The 18,737-nt window shown below is 36.4% G+C and overlaps 1 protein-coding gene across 2 annotated transcripts in view; it reads left to right on the forward strand.

Annotated features, from left to right (window-relative positions):
• LOC105492585 (thrombospondin type 1 domain containing 7B) overlaps nt 1-18,737 on the forward strand; it is a 900,526-nt gene that overhangs the window by 301,140 nt on the left and 580,649 nt on the right. For both annotated transcript variants that reach the window (XM_071072671.1, XM_071072672.1), the window contains exon 4: nt 16,976-17,221. In XM_071072671.1, the coding sequence (XP_070928772.1) occupies nt 16,976-17,221 (246 nt within the window). The remainder of the gene's footprint in view (nt 1-16,975; nt 17,222-18,737) is intronic.

Here is an 18,737-nt window from a genome sequence, read left to right on the forward strand (position 1 = left end):
TTAGGGCATAGCTCTGTTGCTGGAGGATTGGCAGGGGTGTATTGTACCTGTTACAAGGTGTGTGTGCCTGCGTGTTTGAATGTATGTGTGTTTGATCATATTAATGAAATATCCATTCCTTCCTGTTTTGTTTTTATTTTTCTTGCCAGAGTTTGCATTAAGAATGGATGTTGGATTTTGTCAAAGGAGGTAATCACGTGATTTTTATCTTTGGACCTATTAATATGGTGAATTATATCAATACATTTTTTAATGATTAACCATTTCTGCATTTGTAATATAGTCCCCACTTTGTCATTTTCTTGCTTCTCTCTTTATTGGGTTGAAATATTATTATGACATTTACTTCATAAAAATAATGTGGATGTTTTTCTTAATTTCCTATGTTCTAAACAATTTATATAGCATTAGGACTGTGTGGTCACTAAATGATAGAAATTCTTTATGAAACTATGTAGAACTAACCTTTTTTGTGAGGTATTTCTTTTAAAGTTCTCTATTATGCTGAGGCTAATTTTGTTCTTTTCATGCTGGGGTAAGTTTTGGTTGGCTATATTCTTAAAAGGAATGACCTAGTTCCTCTAAGTTTTCAAATTCATTTGCATAGATGTATATCCTTTATTAAGCGTTGTAACCCACACCAGTTTTTCTTTTTATATCTTTCTGTTTCTCTCTTCAGCTATTATTTAAAATAGTAGTTTGCCCGTTTGGTTAAATTTTTTAACAGGATTATGGTTTGTTAATTTTGTCTCCTGTTTTTATGTTCTCTACCTCATTAATTTCTGCATTTATCTTTATTATTTAGTTCTTCATGCTTCCTTTATATATGTATTTTTTTTTCTTTTTCTAACTTTACGAATAAGAAATTTAATTCATTTATTTTCATGTGCGCTGAGATATGTGTTTAGGACTATTAATTTTCTCCTGATTACTATTTTAAATGGATCCCATAGATTCTAACATAGAGCGTTTTATTATCATACTTTTTTCCCCCAAAATTCTATAGTTTTCTTGTTTGTATTGCTCCTTTTACTCAAGGTTTGTTAAATGGAAGCTATTTTAATTTCCAGATAGAAAGGTCATATTTTGTTTGTTTTCATTTTTAAATTCTAGTTTTATTGCATTGTAAGCAGAGTGTTGTTTGTGATATTCCTATTTTTTAAGAATCTACTGCCATTTTCTTTGTGTTAGACTCTGTAATTAATATTTGTGAATGTTCAGCTGGGTGCAGTGGGGCACACCTCTGATCCCAGGATGACTGAGATAGGAAGATGACTTGAGCTCAAGAGTTTGAGACCAGCCTGGGCAACATAGTGAGAATCCATTCAAAAAAATAAATCTGTAATTGCAAATGTTCTATGTACATTTGGAAGAAGAGATATTCTCTATTATTGATGTGATTTATTAAATATATATGTACCTCATTGATTATGCTTTTTAGGTTTTCTAATAATCTTTACTATTTTTCTTCAATTGGGCTATTTGTACTGAAAATAGTTAAGTTATACTATTTGTATGTTCCTATCTATTTTTCCAGCATCTTCTGTATTTTTTCTACATATAGTTGCTGTTTTATGGTGCATAGATATTCAAAGCTTCTATTTCTTCATAGTGAAATGTTAACTTTAACATTCTAAAGTGTTTTTATTTGTCTCTTCTGATGCTTTTTGTCTTGAATTTTAATTTGTCAGATATTAGGATTGTACAACAAACATTCTTCTTGTTTTAATTTGCCTAAGTCTTTGTCCATCCCTTTATTTTTAGCCTTTTGAAACCACTATGTTACGTGTGTCTTTTATATTCCGCATGAACATAGAGTTGGGTTTAGTTTTATGTGTCAGTGTAAACACTGAATTTCTCTTAATAAATGAATTAACCTTGTTTACTTTTATGGATATGATAATTATATTTGGCCTCTTCATAGTAGCTTACATTGTATTTATGGTGTGTTTAATTTTACATGTATTACTTGCTTTCTTTATTTGGTGTATACATTTGGCTGTTTTGTTTTTTTGTTAGTTTGTTTGTGTTCTGAGATGGAGTCTCACTCTGTCACCCTGGGTGGAGTGCAGTGGCGTGATCTCGTGATCTTGGCTCACTGCAACCTCCGCCTCCCGGATTCAAGCGATTCTCCTACCTCAGCCCCCTGAATAGCTGGAATTACAGGCGTGCACCACCGCGCTCAGCTATTTTTTTTTTTTTTTTTTTTTTTTGTATTTTTAGTATAGAAGATGTTTCACCATATTGGCCAGGCTGGTCTCAAACTCCTGACCTCAGGTGATCCACCCACCCTGCTTCAGCCTCCCCAAATGCTGGGATTACAGGCGTGAGTCACTGTGCCCAGCCTTGGCTTTTTAAATACATATATATGTGTGTGTGTGTGTGTGTGTGTGTGTGTGTGTGTATGTATGTATATATAATTGTATTATATTGTATTTTGAGACAGAGTCTCACTTCATCACCCAGGCTGGAGTGCAGTGGTGCAATCTTAGCTCACTGCAACCTCTGCCTCCTGGATTCAAACAATCCTTGTGCCTCAAGCCTCCCAAGTAGCTGGGATTATAGGCATGTACCACCATGCCCAGCTAATTTTTTTTTTTAAATAGAGATAGGGTTTCACTATGTTGGCAAGGCTGGTCTCAAACTCCTGATCTCGAGTCATTTGCCTGCCTTGGCCTCCCAAAATGCTGGGATTACAGGCGTGAGCCACTGCATCTGACCGATATGTTTTGGTAGTTAGAAACACTTGCATTTTTATTGTAGAAGTTACCTTTGTATTTACCTTTATATGGTGTCCTTAATTTCCTCTCTGGCCTAATGTAGTGCTGTTTGTTATGCCAGTTTTAAATTATTTCCACCTAGTATAATTTTATTATCCTTTTTTACATTTTCTCTCTCTTCGTCTTTTTTTAGGTCTGTTCTATAAATCGAATCTATTCTACTTTTTCATAGCATGAAATATTTACATGTTATTCTTCTAGTACTGACCCCATTCTCATTGTAATATTTGCTTTACAGTTATATATTTGACAAGTTTCAGTCATCATGCCAAAGATTTCCAAGTTATTTTTGGTTGAATGAAGCTTAGTTTCCAGCAGATTCTTGAGGAAAATCACAATATACAGTGTTTTCTGAGTTTGGGAGATTCAAATCTGTGTGAAGAACAGTTTAGTCAGATATAATATTCTATTTACTATTCTTGAAAATGTTACTCTGTTGCAGTCTTGATTTGTATACTGTTTTTGAGAAGTTTGTTGCCATTTGTTTTTTCATTTTCAATTATCTATTTTGCTGAAAACTTGAGAATGTCTTTATTTTAAAGTTTAATAGTTTTACTATTACATGTCCCAGGGTTGATTGATCTGGATTAGATTTTCAGGGGATATAGTAGTTCCTTTCAATGTATAGATTGAAGCTTTCTTTATTTGGGGGGAATTTGAGGGGTTACTATAATTTTAAACATTATTTTTAAATTTTCTTTATATAAAATATAGGTATGTTGGACCATTTTCCATTTCATTTACTTTGTCTAATCTACTTCCATATTTATCTCATCTTATTTATCTATTTATTTTGCTACTTTAATGTTTTCACTGAATGTTGTATGTTGTCATTTGAGTCTTTTCTTTATGGACATCTTGTTATTCATAATTCAGTTTTGAAAATTTTTTTGCTTCTATTGTCTTTCTGAGTTCAGTCAATTCATTTTATTTCTTTCTCTTTTTGTCCATTGTGGTCTTAATATTCTGTTTCTGATTCAAGATATTTTTAAATCATATCTTCAAAGATTTTGAGGGTATTTACTGCTGTGTGATGTTTTATGTTATAGGGATTTTCTTTTCAGCTTTGTTCTTGATTATTTGGAGGAGACTTTGTTAGTAGAAACATTTTCACATTTTCTGGCTTTTATTGCAGTTTTACATGAAGGTAGTGTGTTTTATTTCAATGTCTATTTATTTCATGAATAAGGTTTCTATTTCCAAAGCATCCTGTTTTGTTATTTCTGCCCTCTTTTGTGACATTTGATTTATGGATGTTGTTGCGGGTAGTGGTGATAGGAAAAAGGTGGTATCTTGTTGTGTCTTTGTTTCTGCAGGATTCCTAATTTCCCTCTTCTAATTTCTTCTCCACCTTTACTGCATTATCTCTAAGGACTACCAGCTATTCCCTCTATATATGATTATCCATGACTGCCACTTCCAATCCCTTGCAAATGTAAGTCTGTATCTGGGTCTGGATTCTGAACTGCCGAGTTCTGAACTGTATTCTGTATTTTGAAGGCATTGTTGAACTTTCTTTTTCTGAAAATGATTTTGTCTGTGTTTCACCTAAGTCTTTTACTCCTCTACAATTTTTTTTCATGGAATCTCTTAGGACTCTCTTCCTCCATGTTCCACATCAACTGGGTAACATTCATACTGGGTAATCTGTCAGATATTTTTCTACTTACATCTAATTTGAAAGTGTATGTGTGTGTGTGTTCATGTTCTGTCTCTAGTAATGGAGAACGCAGGCGTAATGTGTGGTTTGGTTTCTCTGCTTGTTGATTATCTTTTATAGTAGTGGTGGTAGGGGAATATCAAACTCAGGCTGCTACTGTTGTTTTGCACACCTGGAAGTCACGATAGATTTTTCTTTTCAATGCAACTTGATTGGTTTTAAAAATTTGAATCTATAACAACAAAAGCTCTCAAATATTTTAACTTTAATCATAGTTTTGGTCTAAAAGGCAGGGGAAATTGATTTTAGTTCTGGCCATTCTACAATTTTGCCATGCAGCCATTAGGAAATTACTTATCTTTTTGGGTTTCCATTTTCGTCTCTGTAAAATGAAGGTAATGACCAAGACCTTCAGATGATTGCTGATATTGCTTCTATCTCTAACTAGTTGTACACACATCCACAAATATCTACCCACATATCGTTCTTAGTACTCTGTCTAAGAAATTTGGAGAAGATAAAGTCTGTTTTATTCTGAGACTGGTACTGCATTTTAAATCTCTGTTGAATAATGTTTTCCAGTGACAGAAATTGATCATAATACTAAAAACATTTCATTTTGATATAACATCACACTCAAGGATACTCCTCAAGAATTTAATATCTCAGTATGTCTGTGTGCTTATCTCTGTATCTAGAACAATCTCTCTCTTCCACAGAAGCAACTGAACAGCATATTTAAAACATAATTTCATCCTGCTATTTTAGCTTAACTGCATGATATTAGGTTTATTACCTTTTGAAAAGTTTAAAATCATGTAAATCAAGATAAGAAATTAAGAGGCATTTTAACAGTGCAGTTTTATTTTATTGAGAATTTTAAAGAGAAAGGCTATGTAACTCAAGCAGCGTCCCCCATTAGTTGTAAACACCGACGTTAGGTAAACATCATTTTTATCAAATAACACATAAGTTACCTCAGGTTAATTTGGCTAAGAAAGGAGTTATGGAGAAAAGGAAACTCATATGCTCTTCCAGCTAAATTTATCAGCGATCTTTAATATTTATTTTTTGGTAGTTTAAAAATCACTTTTAATATTTTCAAAATTGCCTTCTCCATCATATTTGTAAAACTCTTATTCAAATGCCTTTGTTAAATTTCACACTGCAGAAGGTGGCAATGCTCACTTTTTGGTCTAGTTCCTATAGCAGTCAGGGGTGTAACATAAACCTTGGTATATGCATGTTTTTTTCCTTCAAGTTATTCTAATTTTTTATATGTTTCTATTAGTTTGCCTAGTGGCAGAAAAATGCTACCAGTTTGGAGTCAAAATCATTAAAAGTAATAGCATACATTCTGATTTCCCAGATAGATTCTCTTTTAAACCTGTCTCAGTTCTGGTTCATTTCTCTTCATTTTTCATTCACATTTTATTCCTTGGTGTTATTTTCATGATGCGAAGTTGCAAACATTCCCTGAGTTAGAATCTGTAAGCTATAGAAGCAACTGTTCCCTTGTAATTATGCTATAATTTGGGTAGGCTGCTGCCATATGGATGGCACTGTTTTTGTTAAATAATTGGAATAAGCATGATTTTGAATAGTCCACTGTTCTATTAAGAGTTTCTAAAGTACTCAGTTGCAATTTCAGTTTTATAAAATTACTTTTAACTGTAAAGTGTATTTTAGAAGTATTATGTTTTGTAAACAAATATTACATAATTTAGAACAAAATTAGTAGAAATTCAAGTACCTTCACAATTAGGGTCTTTACTCTTTTGTTATTAGTTACTTCTAATCAGTACTTTTTCCATATGTAGGGTAGATTTAGCTCTCTAGGAATATGTTTATTTACAAATTGGATTATTATATGGTTGTAGCAAAGCTTAGTGTCACATAACTGTTTAGGTTTCTGGTTGAACATGATAAAATGAACACAGCTATGTCTGCTGTATTGGGGAAATCTACTTACATGACAGTAAAATAATTAAAGAGGCATAAATTCCCAAGAAAAAATATAATAAAGCAAGTGACAATTGGGAAGAAAGTTCAACAAATTTTGGGATCTGAAAAGTAAAGAGATGAGTGGTAATTCACCTACCTGAGTGGGGAAAGTAGAAAGCTCCTCTTCAGTTGGAAAATCTTCAAGAAGCAAATCAATTTACAGGGCATAGCTGCACTGATATTTCACTGTCTTCTTTGCTGTATATTTGAGTCATTTGATTGAGATCTGACCAATGACTTGTAGGCGGGAGCAACCTAAGCCACTTCTAAGCCAAAGTCATAAATCACTTTGGGTGACCCTCCTGCTCCCTCTTTCCTTTTTAAGGGTGAACTTGAAAGCCACATATTCTAGATGGTGAATCTATAAGGTGAACACAACCTGAATCCTAAGTTGTTACTTAGAACATTTTCCTCTGGAAGAGTTGAACAACCTTCATCAAACTTTTTAAGTGAAAAGAAAATAAACACTTATTTTGACAGATATTCAGATTTCCAGGGTTGTTACCGAAGTATAGCCTATTTTATTCTGACAAATACAAGATTATTGGAAGCCTTGGGAAGTATAGTGTTGTAAGAAACTAAAGACAAATGTGTTCAGTGGTCCTAAAAGTTACCCGCTTACCTAGAGAAGATAGTGTTAGTGTAAAAGATCATACTGTGAACATGCAGAGTAAAAGTGAAAGTCTACATAGTTTGTGAGAGAGCCCTGACAGCGCTCCCTTTCTCTAGTCAGCTGTCATAAAAGCACCATCCAAGTTTATACACATGAAGCAAGAGATAGAGGATTCCTATCCTGAGAAAAAGGCAAGCTAAAAAGTAAGGACTTATGGATACTGGCATTTGAGAAACACAAATAAAATGTCCTGGTCCTTGCATAATCAGCCAATAGTAATGATTGATATTGGATAAGACTCACCTATAATAAAAGAGCTTCCAATTTGTGTTTTTGGTGCCACATTCTAATCCCTAATAGCAAAGGTTCACCAAAAATTTAAGCTAAGTCCAATGTGAAACAGTGAGGACAAAATAAATAGAGATCAGGAATGACGAATAAAATGGGATAATGTATAGAGAGAAATAAAATAAAAATATTTTAATATTGTCAGTTACATAAGATGAAATATTGCAGTTATGATAAAACAAGATAATATTTAAAAGGAATAATTAAGAAATGAACATTAAAAATCTAATTGCAAAATAAGTTAAAAATTAATAAAATGTTGGAGGCTAATTTAGGGTAAATTACTTGCAAAGAAAAAAAAACACAGAAAATAGAACAAAAATAAAAGAAAAAGAATTATGTAGGTTAAATATCTGATGGATGATGATGCCATAAAAGGAGGACCTATTAAACACCATACATGAAAATGAATTGATGACCTAAATAGGAAGTTGTAAAGAATAAAATTTTCTAAACGAAAAAATATGAGAGCATGGATTTATAGCATTGGGACTGAGGAAAAAATCTCAAGTGTAGCATAAAAAAAAACTATGAGAGGAAGTATAAATCAAGAAATTTAAAAACTGTGTATTACAAAAAAACACTAACAAAATTAAAAATCAAATATAAGAAACTATGTTTGTATTATATAAAACCACCAAGAAACTACTCTTCAGAATCTATGCATATATTTCTATATGTCTATTGTCAACATCTATCTATGTATAAGTCTGTGTGCGTGTGTGTGTGTGCGTGTCTGTGTACTTAAACTCAGTAGGAAAAAAATACATGTTAGAAGTCTAAAAGTTGGCTGGGTGTGGTGGCTCATGCCTGTAATCCCAGCACTTTGAGAGGCCAAGGTGAGTGGATCACCTGAGGTCAGGAGTTCAAGACCAGCCTGGCAAACCCCTTCTCTACTGAAAATACAAAAATTAGCTGGGCATGATGGTGCACGCCTGTTGTCCCAGCTGTTTGGAACGCTGAGGCAGAAGAATCACTTGAACCCTGGAGACAGAAGTTGCAGTGAGCCAAGATCGCGCCATTGCACTCCAGCCTGGGCAATAGAGCAAGACTCTACCACCCCCGCCACCAAAAATGTCTGAAAGTTAAAAAAAAAATCTGGCAGCTATAGGCGCAAAATCATTTTCTATCTTCCCACAACCCTTGGTTTCTAACTTGTATCTCTCCAACTCCTGCTTCTGTCTCCTTCCCTGACTTTGACTTTTCTGCCTCCCTCTTACAAAGATGCTGTGATTCACTGGGTCCACTGGGTACTCCAGGATCATTTCCCCTTCACAAGATCCTTAACTTAATCACCTCTACAAAGTTTATTTTGCCATGTATAGTGGCACATTCATTGATTCCAATTATTAGGTGTGGACCACAATGGTCAAACAGTATGGACCAATTTGCAGAATAGGAAGTATGAGGAGTCATTAATGATGTGAGAGGAACATAAAGCTCATGGTAATCTGGAAAATAAATGAATTTTCTCAACATTTTGGAAAAATAAGCCTGATGATACCAAGAATTGGGAGCATGTTGAAAAGAAAAAAATTTGACAATACTTTATGTATCTGCTTATATAAATATTCATGACCTAACTCTAGGCAATACTACTAGGAGAAATCTCTTTTACGTGTTTAACACATAGAGATATGTCCAAGGAGGTTCAATACATCATCCTGTGGATTTGCAAGAAATTGAGCACAACCAAAGGTCCCACTAATTGGGAAATGAATTGCCAGGTATTCATATACTGGAATATTACTCAATAATGAAAATGAATGAACTCTATCTGCATGGTCAACGTGGATATATCTAGAAATCACAATACTACATGAGGAAAATCTTTTCCAGAGCAATATGTATAACAAACACAAGTAAAAATTTTAAAATATATATATGGCAATACTACATGCTATCTGTAAATAAAGGTACATACATCTTAGTTAAAGCATAAAACATTTATTCTTATTAATTACACTCTCACCACTCCTCTTCACATAGTACTGAAAGTCCTAGCCAGAGCAATCAGACAAAAGAACTAAAGGCATACGAGTCGGAAAAGAGGAAGCCAAACTGTCACTGTTTGCTGATGACATGATTGTTTACCTAAAGCCTCCTGCAGAAAGCTCCCAGTATTGATAAAAGAATTAAGCAAAGTTTCTGGATACAAAATTAATGTACACATATCAATAGCTCTTCTGTATACCAGCTGCTACCAAGCTGAGAATCAAATCAGAACTGGACTTCTTTTATAATAGCTGCAAAAAACAAAAAAACTAACCAATGAAGTGAAAGACCTCTACAAGGAAAACTACAAAACACTGCTGAAAGAAATCACAGATGACACAAACAAATGGAAATACACCCATGCTCACGGATGGGTAGAATCTGTATTGTGAAAATGACCATACTGCCAAAAGCAATCTACAAATTCAATATAATTCCTATAAAATATACTACCATCATTCTTCACTGAGTTAGAAAAAACAATTCTAAAACTCATATGGAACCAAAAAAGAGCCTGCATAGCCAAAGCAAGCCTAAGCAAAAAGAACAAATCTGGAGGCATCACATTACCTGATTTCAAACTGTATTATAAGGCCATAGTCACCAAAACAGCATGGTACTGGTGTAAAATAGGTACATAGGCCAGGCACAGTGGCTCATGTCTGTAATCCTAGCACTTTGGGAGGCCGAGGCGGATGGATTGCCTGAGTTCAGGAGTTTGAGACTAGCCTGGGCAGCACAGTGAAACCCTGTCTCTACTGAAATACAAAAAAGTAGCCAGGCATGGTGGTGTGTGCCTGTAGTCCTAACTACTTGGGAGGCTGAGGCAGGAGAATTGCTTGAACCTGGGAGGTAGAGGTTGCAGTGAGCCAAGATCGTGCCACTGCACTCCAGCCTGGGCGACAGAGCGAGACTCTGTCTCAAAAAAACAAACAAACAACAACAACAACAAAAAAAAACAAAAAATACAAAAACAAAACAAAACAAAACAAAACAAAAAAACAAAGAAAGGCACATAGACCAATGGAACAGAATAGAGAACCCAGATTATCTTCAACAAAGCAAACAAAACAAAAACATAAAGTGAGGAGAGGACACCCTTTTCAACAAATGGTGCTGGGATAACTGTCTAGCCCCACTTAGGAGAATGAAACTGGATCCTCATCTCTCACCTTATACAAAAATCAACTTAAGATGGATTAAGGACTTAAATCTAAGTCATGAAACTTTAAAAATCCTAGAAGATAACATTGGAAAAACCCTTCCATTGGCTTAGGCAAGGGTTTCATGACCAAAAACCCAAAAGCAAATGCAATCAAAACAAAGATAAATAGCTGGGACTTAATTAAACCGAAGAGCTTTTGCATGGCAATAGGAACCATCAGCAAAATAAACAGAAAACCCACAGAGTAGGAAAAAATCTTCACAATCTATACATGTGACAAAGTACTAATATCCAGATTCTACAATGAACTCAAACCAACAAGAAAAAACCAATCCCATCAAAAAGTGGGCCAAGGACATAAATAGACAATTCTCAAAAGAAGATGTACAAATGGCCAACAAACATATGAAAAAATGTTGAACATCACTAATGGTCAGCATTATGCAAATCAAAACCACAATGTGATATCACCTTACTCCTGCAAGAATGGCTGTAATAAAAAAAGTCGAAAAATATTAGATGTTGGTGTGGATACAGTGGACAAGAACACTTCTGCACTGCTGGTGGAAAATATAAACTAGTGTAACCACTATGAAAAACAATGTGGAGATTCCTTAAAGAACTAAAAGTAGAACTATCATTTGATCCAGCAATCCTATTACCCAGAGGAAAATAAGTCATTATACGAAAAATATACTTGCACATGCATGTTTACAGCAGCACAATTCGCAATTGCAAAAATGTGGAACCAACCAAAATTCCCATCCATCAATGAGTGGATAAAGAAACTGGTGTGTATATGTATATATACATATACCCATAAAACATATATATGTATACATGTGTGTATATATATGTGTGTGTGTGTATATGTAAAGATATGATGAAATATGACTCAGCCATAAAAAGGAATGAATTAATGGCATTCACAGTGACCTGGATGAGATTGGAAACTATTACTCTAAGTCAAGTAACTCAGGAATGGAGAACCAAACATCCTAGTCTTCACTCATAAGCAGGAGCTAAGCTATGAGGATGCAAAGGCATAAGAATGACACAGTGGACTTTGGGGACTATGGGGAAAGGGTGGGAAAAGAGTCAGGAATAAACTACAAACAGGGTGCAGTGTAGACTGCTTGGGTGATGGGCGCACCAAAATCTCACAAATCACCACTAAAGAGGCCAAAGAGGGCAGATTACCTGAGGTTGGGAATTTGAGTCCAGTTTGGTCAACAGGGTGAAGCCCATCTCTACTAAAAATACAAAAAATTAGCTGAGTATGATGGTGCACCTATAGTCCCAGCTACATGGGGGGCTGAGACACGAGAATTCCTTGAACCTGAGAGGCAGAGGTTACAGTGAGCCAAGACTGTGCCACTGCACTCCAGCCTGGGTGACAGAGTGAGACTCGGTCTCAAAAAAATGAAAAAAAGGAAAAAGAACTTACTCATATAACCAAACACCACTGTTCTCCAATAACTTACGGAAATAAAAAAATTTAAAAAATAAAAATTTAAAAAATATAAATGGCAATACTACATGCGATCTATAAATACAGGTCTATACATCTGAAAGCATAAAACATTTATACTTATTAATTATTGCATTTTTATATCTGAAATAATACAATCAATTTAAGGATAGTAGCTATGTCTGAGGAGACAGAAATAAAACTAGAATTGCAAAGAACACTAGGGATTTCACCAGAATTTGTAATTTTTTTATTATTTAAGGAAATTTGAACCAAATGTTAGTTTTGCTAGAAAGGTATGGAAGTATTTGTTATATTACTCTATTTTTCTATATGTTTGATGTATGATGTAAAAGTAGTGGTAAGTGGAGTGCTAATGAATTGGAGGTACTTTGCTACTGATTTTTATTTTATGAGAGCTTCTGCCCATATTTGTAAATAGAGAGATTTTCTTACATTTCTCTATGGGGAAGTAAGAATTACTAGCATAATTTTTGTTTCCAATATTTTCTTTATATTTAAATATTTGGGGAGTAATTTACAAAAGACAACATGTTCTATGCATGTGACGGGTCAAATTATCACATCATCTTTTTTAAAAAGGCAAATCAGCAGAATAGATCTGTTCCATTAAGAAGAGATAGCATTCTCTACAAAAGGATCAGTTTTCATTTCTGTGTGTGGACAAAAATTTTTATTGTGGATTTTAGTTTGTAAGGTCATTCCAATTACACTAAAGGTTACTACAAATCTAAGGGGTGAGTAAATCACATTTTATTATTGTTTCCCTGCTGATAATGAAACTTAGCAGTCAAGAGATTAAGGTCATAATAATATATCGTGATGCAAAGTACAGGACCCAGATATTTCTGTTTCACCATCTAATGTTCCTTTTACTGTTCCAGAAAAGGGAATCTTACTGATCAAATTAGACCAGAGCTCAACATGTTACCTTTTATTATTATTGTTTTGACCAAGGAGTGGGACAGTGACAATAACATTAAAAGTATGTAAATATGTAATCAATAGGACATATGCTATTTCTTGGAAAGAAAACAAGAATTAGGAGCCCTTTTCAAAAATATAAAAGCCTTAATTAATTCCTGTAACTCCCTGCACATGCTCTTACTGTTGGAGACTTATTATCTGTTCTGCTGGTCCAGGAGGAAAAGTCAATGTGGGAAGGATGAGCAACAGAGAGTGAGAGCTGGTGAGTGGGAAGAAAGGAACCACTACTTTAGCTGTATACAGGGAATGAAATAGCATGGGGCTTTCTTTATGAAGGGAAAAATGAAATCAGTCTTGGAAATTGAAAATTATTTTCTAAAAACATACACAAGTTATAAAACTCTTTTACATTTCTGCATTAGTTTGTTCAGGCTGCCGTTAAGTTCCACAAACTTGCTGGGTCAAACGACAGAATTTCATTTTTATTTTATTTTATTCACTCACCCACTCACTCACTCACTCACTCACTCACTCACTCACTCACTTACTTTCTGGAAGCCTTAAGTCCAAGATTAAGGTGGGGGCAGCATTGCTTTTTTTCTGAAGGTTCTCTCCTTGGCTTGTAGATGGCTGCCCTCCCGCTGTGTGGTCACATGTCTTTCCTGTGTATGTGCCTGTGTGCTATTCTCTTATAAGGCAGTCATATTGGATTAAGGCCTACCCTATGCTTTATTTTAATCACCTTCTTAATCACTCTATCTCCAAATAAGTTTGCCATCTGAGGTCCCAGGGGTTATGACTTCAACATATTAATTTTAGAGCCTATGAAACTCAGCCTATAACAATTTCTGAAAAGTCAAAACATGGAAACTTCTTGTTGATCTACAACTTTCTGTTGCATCACGCAATAGAAAAAGATGGTCCCCTCCCCCAACCTCTGCTTTACTTGGCAACAGTGACATTGCTTTCTGTATTAGGTGAGATATTTTCAGGAGAGGGTCTTTTTTTTTTGTTTGTTTTTTGAGACGGAGTCTCACTCTGTTACTCAGACTGGAGTGCAGTGGCGCGATCTCGGCTCACTGCAAGCTTCACACCATTCTCCCGCCTCAACCTCCCGAGTTGCTGGGATTACAGGCGCCCGCCACCACGCCCGGCTAATTTTTCGTATTTTTCATAGAGACGGGGTTTCACTGTGTTAGAGCCAGGATGGTCTCCATCTCCTGACCTCGTGATCCGCCCGCCTCGGCCTCCCAAAGTGCTGGGATTACAGGCGTGAATCACGGTGCCCAGCCAGGAGAGGTTCTTTCTAATCGATTTTGATCCCAGGCCCCAAAATTGTCACATTGAATTGAACAGTAACAATGATGCACTGCCCTTTTCATTTTGAAAGGACTAATATTATCTGAATAGATTTTTAAAAAATAAAATATTGAGGCTGGGCTTGGTGGCTCACGCCTACAATCCTGGCACTTTGGGCGAACAAGTCAGGTGGATTGCTTGAACCCAGGAGCTCAAGACCAGCCTGGGCAACGTGACAAAACCCTGTCTCTACAAAATATACCAAAATTAGACTGTTGTGGTGGTGTGCATCTGTAGTCCCAGCTACTCAGGAGACTGAGGTGGGAGGATCACCTGTGCCTGGGGAGGTCGAGGCTGCAAATGAGCCCTGATTGCACTATTGCACCCAGCCTGAGTAACAGAGTGAGACCCTGTCTCGAAAAATAAATAAAATAAAATATTGGACCAGAGGAAGATTTAGCTTTTCCTCTGTGAACACCACATTAACTCTTAATAGTTTAATGGGGGTATAATACAGAAATTTACTATCAATATGGCCAAATATGAGCATGTTTTACTCTGTCTTCTATAAGTGATCGCTCCCCCATTTATGTATTTTCACAAGTTAGAAATGAAACAATTTAAGACTTCTTCCTTTTTTTTTTTTTTTTTTTTTTTTTGAGACTCTCCCAGGCTGGAGTACAGTGGTGCGATCTCGTCTCACTCTAGCCCCCTCCTCTCAGATTCAAGCAATTCTCCTGCCTCAGCCTCCCAAGTAGCTAGGACTACAGGCACACACCACTGTGACTGACTAATTTTTGTATTTTTAGTAGAGACAAGGTTTCATTGTGTTTGCCAATCTGGTCTCGAACTCCTGAACTCAGGTGATCTGCCTGCCTTGACCTCCCAAAGTGTTGGGATTATAGGCATGAGCCACTATGCCTGCCCCCCCGCCACCGTTTTTAAACCAGATTCAGAGGAACTGTTACCAAAAGCTGTCTGTCAGTATTTGAACGTTGACCCCTTCTTTAGTTTACATTCTTAGAATATTATCCTTTTCCTCCCAAAGTATTGGTTGCCTTTGACTGAATAAAAGAACTAATAACAAGGGACAAAAGGAACAGATTGCCAATTAATATTTGAAATATTATCTCCCAATATGAATCTGATTTCCCTCCACTTGAAGTCATTTAATGCCTAATTAAACAAATTTCTTAGCCTGTGACAGGAAGCCCTTTCAGAGCAGCTTTTGAAGAACCCTTATACCTCGTTTCTATCCACGTTCCTCCTGGCACTTTATGCTTCAGCAGAACAAATGGGCTCCTACGTGTACCCGGTGGTGTGCTTATGAATGGTTAGCAACCAGTTCTCAGGAGTCTGAGAGAGTGGGCTTGATTTGTAGCATTTGCCAATTTCTGTATTGTAAATACTCTGACTTTGGCCAATGTTAAGCTTACAGGAGGTCAAGTGGTTTGCAAATTCCTGAAAATTTAACAGTTGGCTCCTGTGAGCAGCTAGAGCTAGCTCCAGTATACCACTGGTTCCCATCCCCAAAAGGTATAATTTCAAACCTTTGAATATGCTGTTGTTTTGCCTTAGAATAGTGTTTTCTCTGTGCCTGAAAAACTCCCATTAATCTTTTAAAAATGTAGCCCAGGTGGCCTCTCTGAGCACCCTTCTGCCTTACCGGGGGTTCATCACTGCCTCATCAGTGTTTCTCCTCATCATTACAAATACTTTTATGTCGGGTTGGCCACATTATCACATTATCTTATCTTTTTATTTATTTACCTATTTCCTAATTAGACTGTTGGTACTTGATCACACACACATTTTGCAGATCAGTAAATTGGTGCTCAGAGCCTAACAACATGAGAAAATATAACAGCACATTTAAAAAATTGCCCAGTATGTACAAGAATGGATAGATGAATATTCTAAAGTTTATATTTACTTTTTTTGATACTGTACAATTACTTAGCCTTTCTGGGCCTAAATGTATCTACAAAGTAGATATAATAAAATGTAAGCTCGTGAGCTTGTTGTGAGAAAGTTATCTGTGAAATGCAGCACAGTTTGGACACCTGAAAACCAGTCAATCCATGGTAATAGTAGGCTAACGTAGGTGAAAGCCTCCTAGAAGGACTGGGTGCGGTGGCTGGTTCACACCTGTAACCCCAGCACTTTGGGAGGCCAAGGCGGGACCTCACTTGAGGTCAGGAGTTCGAGACCAGCGTGTCCAACATGATAAAACCCTTTCTCTACTAAAAATACAAAAATTACCTGGGCGTGGTGGCGTGTTCCTGTAGTCTCAGCTACTTGGGAGGCTGAGATAGGAGAATCGCTTAAACCTGGGAGGTGGAGGTTGCACCACAGCACTCCAGCCTGGGCGACAGAGCAAGACTCCGTCTCAGTAAAAAAAAAAAAAGCAGCCTAGAAGGACCCTCATTATTTTCTAATAATACTGATAAAGGTGGACCCATCTTACATGTATATCTTGTTAGAGTGAAGCAGCTTCACTATTTCAGAAGAAATAAACACTTCAAATGTTATGCTCTTCAGTATTTTTTCATGAGGTCTCTAAAATTGTTTTAAAAATCTTCCTATTAAATGCTGAAATTTCAGAGTTTTTTTTTCCCATAGTAGGCAGTTTATAATGTTACTCACATCCATTAATCTATGGCCTCCTGTTTTCTACTTCTTTTTTTTTCAGCCTTTGCATGCAAGACTCCTTCCCATTGACTGTTCAGTCCTGCATCATGCCCAAAGACTGTGAAACCTCCGAGTGGTCCTCCTGGAGCCCCTGCTCCAAGACATGCCATTCAGGGAGTCTCTTGCCAGGGTTTAGGAGCAGGAGCCGGAATGTGAAGCACATTGCTATTGGAGGTGGAAAGGAGTGCCCTGAACTTCTTGAGAAAGAAGCCTGCGTTGTTGAAGGAGAACTGCAGCAATGTCCCAGGTATTATGCCTTTATGCCGTCTTTAGTGTGAGTGTTTTAATATATAACCTCATTTAATGTTATAGAAATGTAATTAATTACATTCATTCAGTAATGAAAGTAGCTGTGACTCATATTTATTGAGTCTTCACTCAGTATACAAGTTCCATAATCGGCAGCACAGGAGAACAGGTTAATATCATGGGCTTTGGTGTTGACTCCCTTGGTTTAAGTCCTGTTTCTGTGACTTTCTAATTATGTGAATTTCTTCAAGTAACTTAATTAGAGTGCCTTAGTTTACCAGCAGTGCTTAATTCATCCTGTGTTTGACAGATAGTAAATGCTCAGTAACCATTAGCTATTATTACCCAACACAACACACCTAATTCTCATAGTAACCTAAGAGGCCATTCATGGCATCTCCATTTTACAAATGAAGCTACTAATGTTCAGAGAGATTAAATAGTTTCTGAAGTTATGTAGGTAATGAGTGGCAGTATCCTGATTCGAACTCAGTTCTGTTTTCAAATCTTACTGCCGTTATGTGGCATTCTTCAATTCCTGAATCCCTAAGGAGCCAGAGAATATTCAAGAAAGGATTTAACATATATTAATGGCTACATTTTAACTTCATTTTTTTTTTTTTTGAGACAAAAACTCAGTTGCCCAGAGTGGAGTGCAATGGTGTAATTATGGCTCACTGTAGCCTCCACCTCCTGGGCTCAAGAAATTCTCCCACCTCAGCCTCTTGAGTAGCTGGGACTACAGGTATGTGCTACTATATATATTTTTTATTTTATATAGAGATGGGGTCTCACTATGTTGCTCAGGCTGGTCTCAAACTGCTGGGCTTAAGCAGTACTCCCACCTCAGCTTCCCAAAGTGCTGGGATTGCAGGCGTGAGCCACCACGCTGTGCCTGGCCTACATTTTAACATTGGTTATATTTTATGTGGCTCCATAGACCTGGGTAAAGGTCTGCAGTGTGTTTTCCTTTAGGTCGTTGGCTCGCAGTGGGCCCGGTTTGATAACAGACAGAAATCTGTTAGGGATGGTTTTGTGGTGTTTCCTGCTGAGCAGCTGCCCTGAACTGTATCTGTTAAATCTGTAGCTATTCATGATAGGCATTTTTCTTATAGTTTCTTGTAACTTCCATGTCTATAGAATCATTTCCCCAGCAAAAAATAAAAGAAGGAAAAAATAGTTTTCTGTATGAATTAGTGATTTGGTGATGTGTGAAGGGTATGGGTAACCGACTCAATAGTTACTGGTGGTGGGGTGAAGCCTGGCTCTTCCTCAAACCTGATATCAAGTGTGCATTAGAAAGGCAGGTTTCTGTTGTCAGAACTCTTAGCCTCTCACATCCCCACTTCCCAGTTGGAACCAGTGTTGATTGAACACAGTTCTTTATGTTCTTATTGTTCATTTTTTGCTAAAATGACCCCTTAGATTTGTATCATTCCTTCCCTCAAATGCAGAAGGTATAGATGCAGTGCATGTCTCCTTACCACAAACTCTCAGCTTCACAGAACCCTTTC

The sequence above is a fragment of the Macaca nemestrina genome, chromosome 11 (genome assembly GCF_043159975.1).
Source record: "Macaca nemestrina isolate mMacNem1 chromosome 11, mMacNem.hap1, whole genome shotgun sequence".
NCBI lineage: Eukaryota > Metazoa > Chordata > Mammalia > Primates > Cercopithecidae > Macaca > Macaca nemestrina.